This window comes from Hippocampus bargibanti, linkage group LG07, assembly GCF_051943395.1.
Source record: "Hippocampus bargibanti isolate YZ-2025 linkage group LG07, ASM5194339v1, whole genome shotgun sequence".
NCBI classification, from domain to species: domain Eukaryota; kingdom Metazoa; phylum Chordata; class Actinopteri; order Syngnathiformes; family Syngnathidae; genus Hippocampus; species Hippocampus bargibanti.
Window position 1 is genome coordinate 11,620,413 of NC_142740.1, and position 16,613 is coordinate 11,637,025.

At 41.1% G+C, this 16,613-nt stretch overlaps 1 protein-coding gene across 3 annotated transcripts in view; it reads left to right on the forward strand.

The window, feature by feature from the left end:
- The window catches only part of lrp8 (low density lipoprotein receptor-related protein 8, apolipoprotein e receptor), a 215,003-nt gene that overhangs the window by 138,480 nt on the left and 59,910 nt on the right, over nt 1-16,613 (forward strand). For all 3 annotated transcript variants that reach the window (XM_089001780.1, XM_089001782.1, XM_089001781.1), the window contains exon 5: nt 5,870-6,244. In XM_089001780.1, coding sequence (XP_088857906.1) covers nt 5,870-6,244 — 375 coding nt within the window. The remainder of the gene's footprint in view (nt 1-5,869; nt 6,245-16,613) is intronic.

Below are 16,613 nucleotides of genomic sequence, written 5' to 3' on the forward strand. Positions count from 1 at the left end.
TGCCGATTGAGGCCCACTAGTATTATCCCTGCGATGTTGATAAAGTCTTTTTTTGAGAATTTGTTGAGTCTCCCCAATGTACTGCTCTTTACAATTTTCATTCTTACAATGTATGGAATAAACTACATTACTTTGTTTTTCATTTGGTAGCCTATCTTTTGGATGCACTAATTTTTGCCTTAACGTGTTTATCGGTTTGAAATAAGTAGGAATTTTATGTTGCCAAAGGACTCTTTGTAATTTTTCAGAAACTCCTGCAATGTACGGTACTGATACTCCTCTCCTTTTAGAATCTTGAGAATTATTGGTTTCGTTCGCTATTCTTTCTTTCTGACATTTGTTGAATGACCACTGAGGGTACCCACAGTTAGTGAGTGCTCTCCTGATATGTTTTGACTCCTTTTCTCTACCTTCAGTGCTGGTTGGTATTAGTTTAGCCCTATGCTGGAGGGTTCTGATAACTCCTAGTTTATGTTGTAAAGGGTGGTTAGAGTCAAAAAGTAAGTATTGGTCAGTGTGCGTAGCCTTCCTAAAGACTTCTGTTTTTAGCGCTCTGTCCTCTTTTATAATTACTTTACAATCCAAGAAGGCTAGTTGGTTCTCTTGAATGTCCTCACGAGTAAATTTAATGTTGAAGTCTACAGAGTTGAGATGATCTGTGAAGGATTGAATTTCTTGTTTCTTAATTATGACAAAAGTATCGTCCACATATCTAAACCAGTGTCTAGGTTTTGTCCCTGGGAAGGATGTGAGGGCCTGTTTCTCCATCTCTTCCATGTAAAGATTAGCCACTATGGGTGAAACTGGTGAGCCCATAGCACAACCATGGATTTGTTTATAAAATTTTTCCCGAAATTGAAAATACGTAGTATTAAGGCAGATTTCTAATAATTGGCAGATGTGATCCGGTTTCAGTTTGGTTCTTTCATGCAGAGAAACATCCGCCAGCAGCCTCGTCCTCACCACTGAGACTGCTGCTGGGGTTGGGACAGATGTAAAGAGAGAAGTCACATCGTATGATGCCAAAGTTTCCTCAGGTTCCAATATGAGGTCTTTGATCCTCTCTACAAACCCTGTGGTGTTCTCTACGTGGTATTCTGTGTTACCAACCAACGGAGCTAAAATAGTTTTTAAATATTTGGCTACATTGTATGTAGAGGAGTCAATGCTACAAACAATGGGTCGGAGGGGGAACCCTTCTTTATGTATTTTTGGCAGGCCATAGATACATGGCGTGGCCTCTCCCGGGTATAATCTAAAATACATCTGTTTATCTATATGTTTTCCTTTCTCTAGCTTTTGGAGACAGTCTTGACTGTCTCTTTGACTGTCTCCAAAAGCTAGAGAAAGGAAAACATATAGATAAACAGATGTATTTTAGATTATACCCGGGAGAGGCCACGCCATGTATCTATGGCCTGCCAAAAATACATAAAGAAGGGTTCCCCCTCCGACCCATTGTTTGTAGCATTGACTCCTCTACATACAATGTAGCCAAATATTTAAAAACTATTTTACTAAACTAAAACTATTTTAGCTCCGTTGGTTGGTAACACAGAATACCACGTAGAGAACACCACAGGGTTTGTAGAGAGGATCAAAGACCTCATATTGGAACCTGAGGAAACTTTGGCATCATACGATGTGACTTCTCTCTTTACATCTGTCCCAACCCCAGCAGCAGTCTCAGTGGTGAGGACGAGGCTGCTGGCGGATGTTTCTCTGCATGAAAGAACCAAACTGAAACCGGATCACATCTGCCAATTATTAGAAATCTGCCTTAATACTACGTATTTTCAATTTCGGGAAAAATTTTATAAACAAATCCATGGTTGTGCTATGGGCTCACCAGTTTCACCCATAGTGGCTAATCTTTACATGGAAGAGATGGAGAAACAGGCCCTCACATCCTTCCCAGGGACAAAACCTAGACACTGGTTTAGATATGTGGACGATACTTTTGTCATAATTAAGAAACAAGAAATTCAATCCTTCACAGATCATCTCAACTCTGTAGACTTCAACATTAAATTTACTCGTGAGGACATTCAAGAGAACCAACTAGCCTTCTTGGATTGTAAAGTAATTATAAAAGAGGACAGAGCGCTAAAAACAGAAGTCTTTAGGAAGGCTACGCACACTGACCAATACTTACTTTTTGACTCTAACCACCCTTTACAACATAAACTAGGAGTTATCAGAACCCTCCAGCATAGGGCTAAACTAATACCAACCAGCACTGAAGGTAGAGAAAAGGAGTCAAAACATATCAGGAGAGCACTCACTAACTGTGGGTACCCTCAGTGGTCATTCAACAAATGTCAGAAAGAAAGAATAGCGAACGAAACCAATAATTCTCAAGATTCTAAAAGGAGAGGAGTATCAGTACCGTACATTGCAGGAGTTTCTGAAAAATTACAAAGAGTCCTTTGGCAACATAAAATTCCTACTTATTTCAAACCGATAAACACGTTAAGGCAAAAATTAGTGCATCCAAAAGATAGGCTACCAAATGAAAAACAAAGTAATGTAGTTTATTCCATACATTGTAAGAATGAAAATTGTAAAGAGCAGTACATTGGGGAGACTCAACAAATTCTCAAAAAAAGACTTTATCAACATCGCAGGGATAATACTAGTGGGCCTCAATCGGCAGTACATTTGCACCTAAAAGCTACTAACCACTCATTTGACGACAATGAGGTTAAAATCTTAGCGAAAGAACATAGATGGTTTGAAAGGGGGGTAAAAGAGGCGATTCTTATAAAACAACAAAATCCTTCATTAAACCGGTCTGGTGGTGTGAGGTTCAATTTGGATCGTTCATACAATAGCCTGCTCAGGCAAAACAGGTTAGGCAACTTTCGCAATGCTGATGAGGGTCGTTATGCTGATGAGGTGATACCGGGGGGAGTGGGGGTAATAGGCCAATCGTTAGTCAGGAATGTAGGAACAATCAGTGGGGCCACAGGGGGGGGTCCCGCGCCCCCCCCAACCTGAGAGTAGGGACCTATCATAGCTGTGTCCGGCACCACTAGGTCTGGACATTAGGGATATATAAATGGGGCCGATACGACCAGTCAGACTTTAGTTCGCTGACGAAGTCTCTTGGATAGGAGGCGAAACGTCCGAAACCTTCACTTTTGTACAGATGACGGCTGAAGAAACCTTCTCATCGATGGACCACTCCTGTACGACTGAGAGCTTACACAGACGTACTGCCTTGTATCATAAAGTCACTTTATTTACATTTGTGATGGTCATTTATGGCTTGATGGAATGGCGTTGGAGGTCGAAGGTCAAAAGGAATTGCTGTTTGGAAAGAGAGGCGCATTACATGAGGACTGTAATTAAAGAAATAAACTGTGCTGTAAAATAAAGTTTTATTTACCTTTTTGATGGTCGTTGATGGCTTATGGAAGGAGAGTCACATTCCATAAGGACTGTTGGTTACTTAACCTCTGGTGCTGTTCGGTCGTGTGCTTCCGCCGAAATGCAATATTATTTGGTATTTTTGCTATATTCGGAGCTGTCCAACCTTAATGATGTCCAACTATTCTTGAAAAGTCCGTCTTGAAAATGGCTTTAACAGTATATCTGCAACCAAATCCATTTATTCTCCTCCTTCAGCCATCGTGGGTTGACAAAACCGATATTAAATCTACACAACAAGATATTTTCTCATGCAGCTCACTACAGATACAGTGTGCTAGCTCTAGCCAGTAATGTCTTTACGAGTATATATAGTGATACTATGATTGGCTAGTTACTATCCATTCATATGAGTAGCCAGTCATAGTTTGGGAAAACTCTGACGTTCCAGTGCCTTCCAGCAGGCCTTGGTTTGCAAAATCAAACTCTTATTGATTAAAGCCACAGTTTCATCAACACTGATTTTTATGCTCCAAGGCCGGCAGAACTGATTATGAAGGCGTACAGGTAGATTTCTGACCCTGGTAAAAAATGATGGCTGAAATATGATTGGTTAAATGCTTGAATACGAAAACACAAGACAAAGCAGCACAACAAGGGAAAAGCAAGAAAGAAAGCTGAAGGACAATTTGGAATGATATAATAAGACTTAATGGACAAAATATAATGCACAACAGTCTGTGATTCATATATTTTCAGGCCAGCAGAGAAGGCCTTGCCAGCCGTGACGGCCCACCACTCTTCTTCTTTTCCTTTCGGCTCCATCCTCATCTCTCTAACAAGCTACCTTCATGTCCGCTTTGACAACATCCATAAACCTCCTCTTTGGTGTTCCTCTCGGTCTCCTGCCTGGCAGTTCAAGGCTCAGCATCCTTCTCCTGATATAGTCACTCCTTCTCCTCTGGTAATGTCCAAACCATCTCAGTCTGGCCTCCCTAATTTTGTCTCCAAAGCCTCTCATATGAGTTGTCCCTCTGATATATTCATTCCTGATCCTATCCAACCTGGTCACTCCCGAAGAAAACCTCAACAACTTCGTCTCTGCAACCTGTCTTTTCTTCAGTGGCTCTGTCTCCAGTCCAAACATCATGGCTGGTCTCATCACTGTTTTATACACCTCTCCTTTCATCCTAGCTGAAACCCTTATATCACACATCACACCTGACATTTTTTCCAGCCTGCCTAGACACGCTTCTTCAGCTCTTTTCCACACTCTCCATTGCTCTGGACAGTTGACCCGAAGTACTTAAAATCCTCCACTTTCTTTATCTCTTCTCCCTGTATCATCACTCTTGTACTTGGGTCTCTCTCATTCACACACATATATATTCCGTCTTGCTGCGACTGATCTTCATTCCTCTCCTTTCCCGGGGCATACCTCCACCTCTGTAACGTCTCCCCCACCTGTCCCCTGCTCTCGCTACAGATCACAATGTCATCTGCAAACATCATGGTCCAAGGAGATTCTTGTCTAACGTCATCTGTCACCCTGTCCATCACCAGTTGAGTTGATACATGTTTAGAAAATATTAACTAAAAAAAATAATCACATTTTGACATTTTTACAATTATTACAAATATTAATTGATACGTGTTTTATAAATTTCATCATTTTCCACTTGCTAATACTAAGGTGACTGGTGCCTGTTTTCACACAGTACTCATAAGTCTATCACAGTCTAACGGTGAAAATGTGTGTATTTTTCTTTCTTTTGCTGGTGCTATAAACATATTGTCAAGATAGTAATGATATTAAGACATTCAATTCATTTCTGCAATGATTCAAAATCTGTCTCTCTGTGCCTTGATCAACGACACTAAAATCTCTTTTCATAATTTAGGACGACATGTAGAACTGCTTCTGGGACCAGTAGTTAAGATAACTATTTGATTTTCTAAAAAAAAATTGGGCCATCGTTGCTCTTTTGAGTTGGCCCAGAAACCTTAAGACTGAGAAGAAAGTGCATTTTTTAGATGTCTCTTTCTCTTTAACTATCATTATCTTCAAAGATTGAAAGGGAGGGTTATATTCATTCAATACTAGCTTGCTCTTTTTCTTCTGTCTTTCGCCATGATATCATTTCTCGGCCCCCATCTGCTTTAGCATAAAAATGAGTGAGAGCTCATTTTAAATTCTGTTTAAGGTGACAAAAAAAATCTTGTGAAATAGTCCGGGGTGAAACGCATTGGGCCGTTTATGCAATTAAAGGGTGGACAAGAATGAATAATCTGCATGCGAGGCAACCCCAAAGGTTTTAAATAGGGTTTAGGTTAAGGATATCAAAGTCTTCCACAATCTCCCAGAAGTCCCGGACTGTCTTTGAGTACAGTTTAGAAAGAAATAAGTGACCATTTATATTTATTTTGCATTTGTATTCCAAAAACCACAAGATTGAATGTAAAAATAACTTGTTGTTTGCTTCATATTAACCTTTAGATGAAAACGCCTGCCCGCCGAAGGATTTTCAGTGTCATAACGGGAAGTGTATAGCACCCACCTTTGTCTGTGATGGCGACGATGACTGTGGTGATGCCAGCGATGAAGAAAAGTGCTCAAATCCCACCTGTGGCCAGCATGAGTTCCGCTGCAATGACTCAGAGTGTATTCCGGCCCTGTGGAGCTGTGACGGGGATCCTGACTGCAAAGATAAGTCAGATGAATCCATGGCGCGCTGCAGTAGAAGGACCGAACCTCAGAAACCACGTTGCATGGTGAGCGAGTTCCAGTGCGGAAGTGGAGAATGTGTCCGCATCAACTGGAAATGTGATGGAGATGCCGACTGCAAGGACAAATCCGATGAGGCAAACTGTCGTGAGTAAACTGTCATTCATCAACTCATTGACAATTATCTTTATGTACACATAAGCAATGATTGTTTATATTCCATGAGCTGTATACAACAGCAGTGTTTTTTTTTAATAATTTCCTTAAAGGACAACCGACGTCTCCGGACAAGTTGTGTCCATAATGTGTAAAATGGCTTCAAATGACTTATACTGAGCGTAATTTAATAAAATTCCACCGCATACAGCTATATTTTACATTTTAAGACTCGCGCTGAATATTCAGGAAGTCTTGTTTTTGAGTTGGTGACGAGTCCGTACGTGACGTCACAAAAGGAACACCCCTGACAGAAAAAAAGACGCATTGTAGCGGTCCTTTCTTCACGTCAATGTATTTTGCTGTACTTGTTTGGTCTGGGGACCTCATGTTGCACCCAAGAGCCGCCAGAGGAGGGCGTCCAAGCTCCATGGAGGGAATTTGTCAGCCTGTGGAAACGTGCTGATTCATTCCTCGCGGGAGCTGGTTGCCATTTTTTTCTGCCTCTTCTGGGACGATACATTGCAGTCCAGATGCCTCAAAATGACACAGAAGGACTTATTTAATCGATTGCAAACATGTATGCTTTCCTCTTCAGAACTATTTGAATAATATTCATAACTGGATGTGTGACAAGAAAGCATATTGTCCGAATCTGAAGCCATTGTTTTGATTATCCAGCAATGCAAGACGTCTTGGCGTGACGTCACAAACTGGGGACAGGACTTTCTGACAATGCCCAATTCGCAGCTCAATTTTTTTGCATGTTTTGGACACTTTAAGTCATTTCTTATTGATGGTTTGCATTTGAATAAAAATATGATACTGCGTGTTTTGAGTATTTTAGATGCTATAAAAACGTTTTTCTGATGTCAGTTATGAAATAAAAAAGTGACGTCGGTTGTCCTTTAAAGGACAACCAACGTCACTTTTTTGTTGTCTTTTTTGCTTTCTTGTTACACATCCAGTTATGAATATGATGGTGACATTCTGTGGCCACCTCCGTTTACACAGGCTGATAAATTCCTTATATGGCGCTTGGACGCCCTCTTCTGGCCTTCTGGCGGCTTTTGGGTGCAACAAGAGGTCCCCAGACCAAAAAAGTACAGCAAAATACATTGACGTGTTTTTTACGGTCAAGGGGGGTCCTTTAGTGACGTCACATACGGACTCGTCACCAACTCAAAAACAAGACTTCCTGAATATTCAGCGTGAGTCTTTGTAAAATACGCTCAGTAGAAGTCATTGGAAGCCATTTTACAAATTATGGACACAACCTGTCCGGAGACGTCGGTTGTCCTTTAAAGTTTATTTTCTACAATGGAAATGAAATATTTCCTGTATGACTTTCAGACATTTGCTTTAACTCGTTCACTGCCATTAACCAATGTATTCAGGAATTGAGAATATGATGTAGAGCGCCATTCCCAAAATAATTCAGTTATGTTTTTTCTTGTTTGGATGCCGATAAAGTGCTGGCCAGACCTCTGCCAATGTTTTTACCATACACAGGGGGGCAGTGTTTCCCTTTTTTCCATGTTAGCGCTTCAGCTGTTTTTAAAGTACTATATAAACCATGGTGTATTGTATTTTGAACAACCACCCTCAATTCAAGTTTATATAACTCCAGACACATATCGTTTAGAAAATAACTCTTTCTCTCAAATGAAAGAAGACAGTCTAAGGTTTCTTACGCTGTATTGAATGTGTATGTCGTCCTGAAATTCAATATTCTATGGGTCCTGGAATTTGAGTGATAATGACAAAAACCCTGGCACTGGAGTGGACACATTTTTGCACGTCTGGCAGTGAATAAGTTAATTGCAAATAAATTGATGAGTGGAGCAGTGATTATATCACAGCCATTCCTTCGGGCCAGTGCATTGTGTTTTGGCTCAGGCTGTCATGTTTTGCAGTTTAAATACTTTGGCATGAAATTAATCTTTTTGGAATCTTAGGAAATGCGCTCTTTCTGTCAATTTTCCAGTCCAAACATCATGGCTGGTCTGACCACGGTTTTATCCGATTTTCCTTTCATCCTAGCTGAAACCCTTCTATCACACATCACACCTGACATTTTTCTCCAGCCGCTCCAGCCTGCCTGGACACGTTTCTTCACCTCTTTTCCACAATCTCCATTGCTCTGGACAGTTGACCCCAAGTATTTAAAATCCTCCACCTTCCTTATCTCTTCTCCCTGTAGCATCACGCTTGCACTTGGATCCCTCTCATTCACACACATATATTCCGTCTTGCTGTGACTGATCTTCATTCCTCTCCTTTCCAGGGCATATCTCCACATCTCTAGTTTCTCCGCCACCTGTTCCCTGTTCTCGCTACAGATCACAATGTCATCTGCAAACATCATGGTCCAAGGAGATCCACCTCCACCTTGAATTCCTCAGTCATACCGAGTCATGACCGACAGTCATGATACATGTCTTGCACCGCTCTGACATACTTTTCTGTCACTCCAGACTTCCTCATGCAATGCCACAGCTCTTCTCTGGGCACCCTGTCATACGCTTTCTCCAGATCTACAGAGACACAATGCAATTCCTTCTGACCTTCTCTGTACTTCTCTATCAGCATTCTTAAAGCAAACACTGCATCTGTTGTACTCTTTTTTGGCATGAAGCCATACTGCTGCTCACATATGTTCACTTCTGCTCTTAGTCTAGCTTCAACTACTCTTTCCCAGAGTTTCATTGTATGGCTCATCAACTTTATTCCTCTGTAATTAGTACAACTTTGCACATCTCCTTTGTTCTTAAAAATGGGCATGAGTACACTTCGTCTCCCTTCTTCAGGCATCTGTTCACCATCTTGTTGAATAACCCAGTCAAGAACACCACCGCCACTCTCCAAGACACTTCCATACCTCCATTGGTAAATCATCAGGCCCGAGTGCCTTTCCCACCTTCATCCTCTTCAGCGCCCATTGGTAAATCATCAGGCCCGAGTGCCTTTCCCACCTTCATCCTCTTCAGCGCCCTCCTCACTTCATCCTTGCTAATGCTTGCTACGTCTTGGTCCACAACAGTCACGTCTTCTACTCTTTGTTCCTTCTCATTTTCCTCATTCATCAATTCTTCAAAGTATTCTTTCCATCTTGCCATCACACTACTGGCACCTGTTAATACATTGCCATCTCTATCCTTAATTACCCGAACCTGCTGCAGGTCCTTACCATATTTGTCTCTCTGTCTCGCCAGCCTGTAAAGATCAGTCTCACCTTCCTTGCTGTCCAGCCGAGCATACAAGTCATCATAGGCCTCTTGTTTGGCCTTTGCCACCTTTACTTTAACCGTGCGCTGCATCTCCTTGTACTGCTGTCTACTCTCGTCCGTCCTCTCAGTGTCCCACTTCTTCTTTGCTAACCTCTTTCTCTGTATACACTCCTGCACCTCCCCGTCCACCACCAAGTCTCCTTATCTACCTTTCTTCCACTCGATACACCAAGTACTTTCCGACCCGTTTCTCTGATTATGTTTGCTGTAGTTTGCCAGTCATCTGGAAGGACCGCTTGCCCACCCAGTGCCTGTCTTACCTCCTTCCTAAATATCATGCAACACTCTTCCTTCTTCAATATCCACCATTTTGTCCTTACTTCAGCCTTTGGTTTCTTCATCTTCCTCACTGCCAGCGTCATCCTAAACACCACCAACCTATGCTGTCTGGCTACACTCTCACCAACCACTACTTTGCAGTCACTGATTTCCTTTAGATGGCGCCGTTGACACAAAATGTAGTCTACCTGTGTACTTCTGCCTCCACTCTTATAGGTCACCCTATGTTCCTGTCTCTTCTGAAAGAAAGTATTCACAATAGCCATTTCCATTCTCTTAGCAAAGTCAACCACCATCTGTCCTTCAGCGTTCCTCATCTGGAGTCCAAACCTACCCATCACCTCCTCATCATCTTTGTTTCCTGCGCCAACATGTCCATTGAAGTCTCCACCAATTACAACCCTCTCACTTCTCTGGATGTTCTGTATGACTTCATCAAAGTCCAACACATAATTTATCCTTCTCCGCCAGCTCGCATCCTACTTGTGGGGCATACCCACAAACAACATTGAACATCACACCTTCAATTCCTAGCTTCAGACTCATCATTCTATCTGATACTCTTTTTAGTTCTAAGACATTCCTAACAAACTCCTCTTTTAAGATAACCCCAACTCCATTTCTCTTTCTGTCTTCACCATGATAGAACAACTTAAACCCTGACCCTAAGATTCTAGCCTTGCTCCCTTTCCACCTGGTCTCCTGGACACACAATATGTCTACCTTCCTTCTCTGCATCATGTCAACCAGCTCTCTACCTTTACCTGTCATTGTTCCTACATTCAAAGTTCCTACTCTTAGTTCTATACTGGAAGAAAGAAGCAGGCTTCTGATTGGCTGCCGAGCCGAGTATGCAAATTTCAACTGCAGGTAGTCTATGTTTGTGTGCTCGGCGACGGTACACGTGTATTGTTTGCGCGAGGGCGTCAGTGAGGAGTTTGTTGAGCGCGCGGTCAGGACAAACCATCTATGATTTGGCGGAATTTAACACAAGTAGGTATTATTGAGCTTGAATATTTCGTTGTGTAATAAGATGTTTTGAATGTTGAAAGTGATTCCATTTTTCAATAAATGTTGATTTCTTAACTTTGCCCCTTCGATTGAAACTTATTAAAACAGATGCAATCTTGATAAATCACAGTGCATATGTTATTTTAATCTATTTCCATTTCCTCCTCCAAGTATCTGCGAAATAGTATGCAAACGCCATATTCCTTGAGACAAATTTATTAACTGATCAGGGATATTTTTCACATTTGAAAGACAGTTAATAAATTGGGTTGTAGTGTTCTTACTGTGCTATGAGGTTTCTTGGCGTTCCATCTCTCTCTTTTCCTCCGGGCACACCTCTCTCCTCTCCTTCTTCGACCAACAGTAGTCCATTTTCCACTGGAACCCTGAAGGTCAACAGTACCAATGGCGGCCGTTGTTAACCCGGGCCTCGACCGATCCGGTATGGGATTCATAGGTTTGAATCGCATATTTGTTTTGGCAATTTTTTTTACGTCGGATGCCCTTCCTGACACAACCCTCTGTATTTATCCGGGCTTGGGACCGGCACATTAAGACACTGGCTTGTGCCCCCCTGTGGCTACATTACCGGTGTGCCTTATATATGAAGTATTATTGAGCCACAACTGGTCTCACAACTATTGTCAGCAGCCACTGACTCCATTTCCCCTGTACAAAAAGTGGTGCGTAAACCCAGCCTCTATTGTAGCACCTTATGATGTGGTGTGCTTTATATTTGGAAAACTATTGTAGAATTCTATATTTATGTGTTGGTCAGCATTTTAATGTGCAATTTCATGCATAAAATAATGTATAAAATACTGTACTAAAAAGGTACATTCAGTAACATTCAGGGTGTTGGAGCGGATTAAAACGATTTACATTATTTGTAATGGGAAAAATGGTTTCGGTGGAGACTTCAATGGACATGTTGGCGCAGGAAACAAAGATGATGAGGAGGTGATGGGTAGGTTTGGACTCCAGATGAGGAACGCTGAAGGACAGATGGTGGTTGACTTTGCTAAGAGAATGGAAATGGCTATTGTGAATACTTTCTTTCAGAAGAGGCAGGAACATATGGTGACCTATAAGAGTGGAGGCAGAAGTACACAGGTGTTTATTTTCATTCATTGAAGGTGCACCTAATAGTCCGGTGTGCTCTATATACTGGTATGGAAAAGGTTTGAAAATACATCATTGATTGGGGGTGCGCCTTATACACCGGAAAATACGCTAAATAAAGAAAAAGACCACAATTCATCATTCACACAGGTATCTCAGTTGTACTGAATGATGAGACTGATGAATGCTTCAGTATGGTCACTACGAATAATAATGCACTGAATTTGTAAATGATTACAGAACATGTTATCTTTTTTAATAGGGACAAACAAAAAAAAAACAGGTTCCAAATGATTGATGTTTTTTTTTTTTTTTTTTTTCAGAATAAGGGTTGCCATGCAACTGTGGGATCTGTAAAAGCTTCTCTGGCTGTGTGTTTGTTGCATGTGCATGTGTGGGAGGTGAATGTCCTCGTTGAAACAAAAAGCCCATCTGGTCGAGGCTTCGCACCACTCTGGGACATGACAGAAGATTTGCACCCGCAACATGAAACTCACATGCACACGTTTACCACACACTTACACACATTTTCACAAGACACTCTTTCCAGGTGCAGGAACTTTAAGTATCATACTGTTTGTAACATACTGTATTCGATAAATGTAGCTGTGATGACTTTGTTGCTGGCATTCACATGGCTCACTAATTACACAATGGAAAGGCACTTTGTACAACACATACTACCATATGGTGTGACCATTGTTGGAAATCTAGTTATAAAACAGATTACTGAGTCTTTTATCTACTTGAAATGCCCCCTTCATTTAGATGGGTGAAATGTAAAAGTGACACTTTGGTACACTTGCACACTCATAAAATGTGAAATAACACTACTCTTAATGATGATAATAATGATTGGTATGATTATGATGATAATTAAAAACCGAAAACAAAAAAAATAGGGAATCCCCCCCCCAAAAAAAAACCACAAAAAAACACCTATTTTAGTCGTCTACAGTTTTATAGCGGCGCGTAAAATTGTGGCACTTTTTCATGATCACATATCCACATACTGAGCTCATCTTTTATCCGACAAATGTACACTTCTTTTGCTTCCTGACAAATGTGGTATCTTTGAAAAAGAAATAAACGGGCTTTCCAGCACGATATATTTTTTATTGCCAACAATCATTTTCACTAACAAAGAAATAATCCTCCCAACATAATTTTTTGTGCTGTTTGTTTTCTGTGCAGTGTGTGTGTGTATATATATATATATATATATATATATATATATATATATATATATATATATATATATATATATATATATACAGTAAAGTCTCGTTATATCGATATTCAAGGGAGTCCGAAAAAATATCGATATAACCGGGACTATCGATATATCCGATGCTGCGCCGAACTGCATTAAACAAAAGCCGCCAAAAGAGGGCAACCAAGCGCCATATAAGAAACGGAGCTGACCATTAGCTCCCTTTTTTTGTGAGAGATGTTCCCCCAATGTTGCCTCAAAATGGCACATATAATTCTTTAATGATTGTAAACATGTATGCTTTAATCTTCAGAACTACAGTGTATTTGAAACATATTCATAACAGGATATGTAACAAGAAAGCATATTATGCGAATCTGAAGCCATTGTTTGGATTCACAAGCAATGCAAGACGTCTTGGCGTGAAGTCATTTTTATTTGCATTTGAATAAAAAGTGACATCGGCTGTCCTTTAATACACAGTATGGAATGTTAATAATTTTCAAAATCATCGCGCTTCAGCAGACAAAACAAGAAACATTGTTGCAAAAAACGATTGCATTCATATACAGTACAGTGGGCATGTACATAACACAACAGGGAAACTGCAACGCTTACATCTTACTGTATTATGTATACAATTTAAAAAAGTCATCAATCTTCGTCTGCTTCCCATTTTTACCTTTTAACACAAACACTTCAATCTCGTCTGCTACACACGAGCTAGCGTCTGAAAATGAAAATGGCTCTGCTACACGGGTGCTGGGCACGTAACCAAGTCACCTGACCAAGTCGACCAATGGCGCGACTGATGGCGTGACACGTAACCAAGACACGTGACCAAGTTGACCAATGGCGCGACCGATGGCATGTCACGTGACAAAGTCACACGGCCAAGTCGACCAATAGCGCGACCGATGGCGGCTCATGTGACCAAGTCGACCAATGGCGCGACTGATGGCGGCTCACGTAACAAGACACGTGACCAAGTTGACCAATGGCGCGACAGATATATCGATATAAACAACAAAAATGGCCGGCGGGGGATGAAAAGGAGCACCGTAATAACCGGATTATCGTAATAACCGGGTATCGTACTAAACGGTACAAATTATACATAAAAAGACTAGAAATGTGCAAGGGAAATGAAAATAGTATCGTAATAAGCGGTACTATCGATATAACCGATATCGATATAACCGATATCGATATAACGAGACTTTACTGTATATATATATATATATATATATATATATATATATATGTAACGGAGTTGTACACTTAGGTTATTAAATTATGAAGGAAGTGACGCAACGGCGCACAGTGTGGCACTATGTCCCGCCCATAGTTTCCAGAACAATCTCGAGGAGATTCAGGTTAATCACAAGACGAAACCCATGCGACTTCACCCATCCCTTCTGCCATACTGTGTTGCAGAAATAAAAGAAATAAAAAGACACATCCACGCGTCTCGTCTTCATTAATACGGCAGCATCGTGGAGATGAAGACAGTCACTGTTGTGACACCCGTCACATTGGTGCCGTGACACACAGTGGTACCTCGGTTCTCGACCATAATCCGTTCCAGAACCCTGCTCGAAAACCGATTTGTTCGAACACCAAAACCATTTTTCCCATTATTAATAATGTAAATCGTTTTAATCCGCTCCAACACCCTGAATGTTACTGAATGTACCTTTTTAGTACAGTATTTTATACATTATTTTATGCATGAAATTGTACATTAAAATGCTGACCAACACATGAAAAGCAATGTATATCTCAAAAAATGTTAAGCAAAATGGCAAAGACACAAATAACATAAACATAAATGTAACCCAGGCTAATTGTACGTTCGGAAAGAAAATAATTATGAAAATGATTTTTTTACCTTTGTGGTGGTCAGCAGAAGGTGCAGGTGGACGGATGAAGGACATGTATTGTTTGGAAGGAGTCCCCTTCCATAAAAACTTCGGGGAGCTCTTCGGAGGGGGGGGGGGGGGGGGGGGCTGCCTCTCCCGGCCGCCCTCCACCTGCTGTCAATTCTCTCATCACGGACACGGGGCATTTATACGGTTCGCACCTCGCCAATGCCGGATGATTGACTCACCTCGCCACCGTACCTGGACTCTTCCTTCGGTGCACGAGTGTATCCGGTCCGAGGTATTTTCCCTGCGTCCCGTAAATTTATGTCATCTTCCGGGATTGCGTAATGTTGCACCCTCGTGTGCCATTTGCTTTTTGCCGTAGTAAGCGGATCGGATCACCCCCTGCCTTCTTACTCGCTGTGTTTTCTTTTATTTGTGAATAAACATCCTGCTTGGTTAGTACGTCTGTGCCGCCTGCTTTGGGATCCCAAACATCATTCCACTACTCTCCGATGAGTCAGCTGCCGTCACTCTCGCTTGGAACGTGACAGCTACGGATGACTCGGCTACAGGATGTTCTTTTCTCTTCAAATATCTATCTAATGGCACTTGCTTTCACTTCCACAGCCACATCACTAGATTTCACAGCCTCCTTATTCTTTAATATCGTACTGATCGTAGATTTCGCCATGCTATTCCCTAGCCAGATCAGACACTTGCACACCTCCTTCATATTTTGCAATTATTTCTTCCTTAAATGCAATAGTTCTATGCACGACTTTTCTTTTTTCACTTGGAGCAGCACTTACTTTTTTTGGAGGCATGATTAGGGGCTGAAACTCTTCGTACACCTATATTAAACGCGAGAGCAAAACGCAGCACGTCCGCAAGCGATAACAGTCGGTCACGAAGTGAGCAATACACCCGTTCGCCGCTCAGCACCCCACCCTCGCCTCGCGTACGCACTCAGGCGTCGTACCGCCGTTCGAACACCGATTGGTGTTTGAACTACGAAGCAAGAATTTCTTGAATATTTTGTTCGGACTCCGATTTGTTCGAACTGTGAGTCGTTCGAAAACCGAGGTTCCACTGTGTGTATATATATATATATATATATATATATATATATATATATATATATATATATATATATATATATATATATATATATATATATATATACACAGTGGAACCTTTTTTCGGACCCCCTTGAATATCGATATAACGAGACTTTACTGTATATATATATATATATATATATATATATATATATATATATATATATATATATACAGTAAAGTCTCGTTATATCGATATCGGATATATCGATAGTCCCGGTTATATCGATACTATTTCTATGCACGCACGGAGAAAATTACATGCAAACAGGGTCGGATATATCGATAGTCCCGGTTATATCGATATTTTTTCGGACTCCCTTGAATATCGATATAACGAGACTTTACTGTATATATATATATACACAGTGGTACCTCGGTTCTCGACCATAATCCGTTCCAGAACCCTGCTCGAAAACCGATTTGTTCGAACACCGACACCATTTTTCCCATTATAAA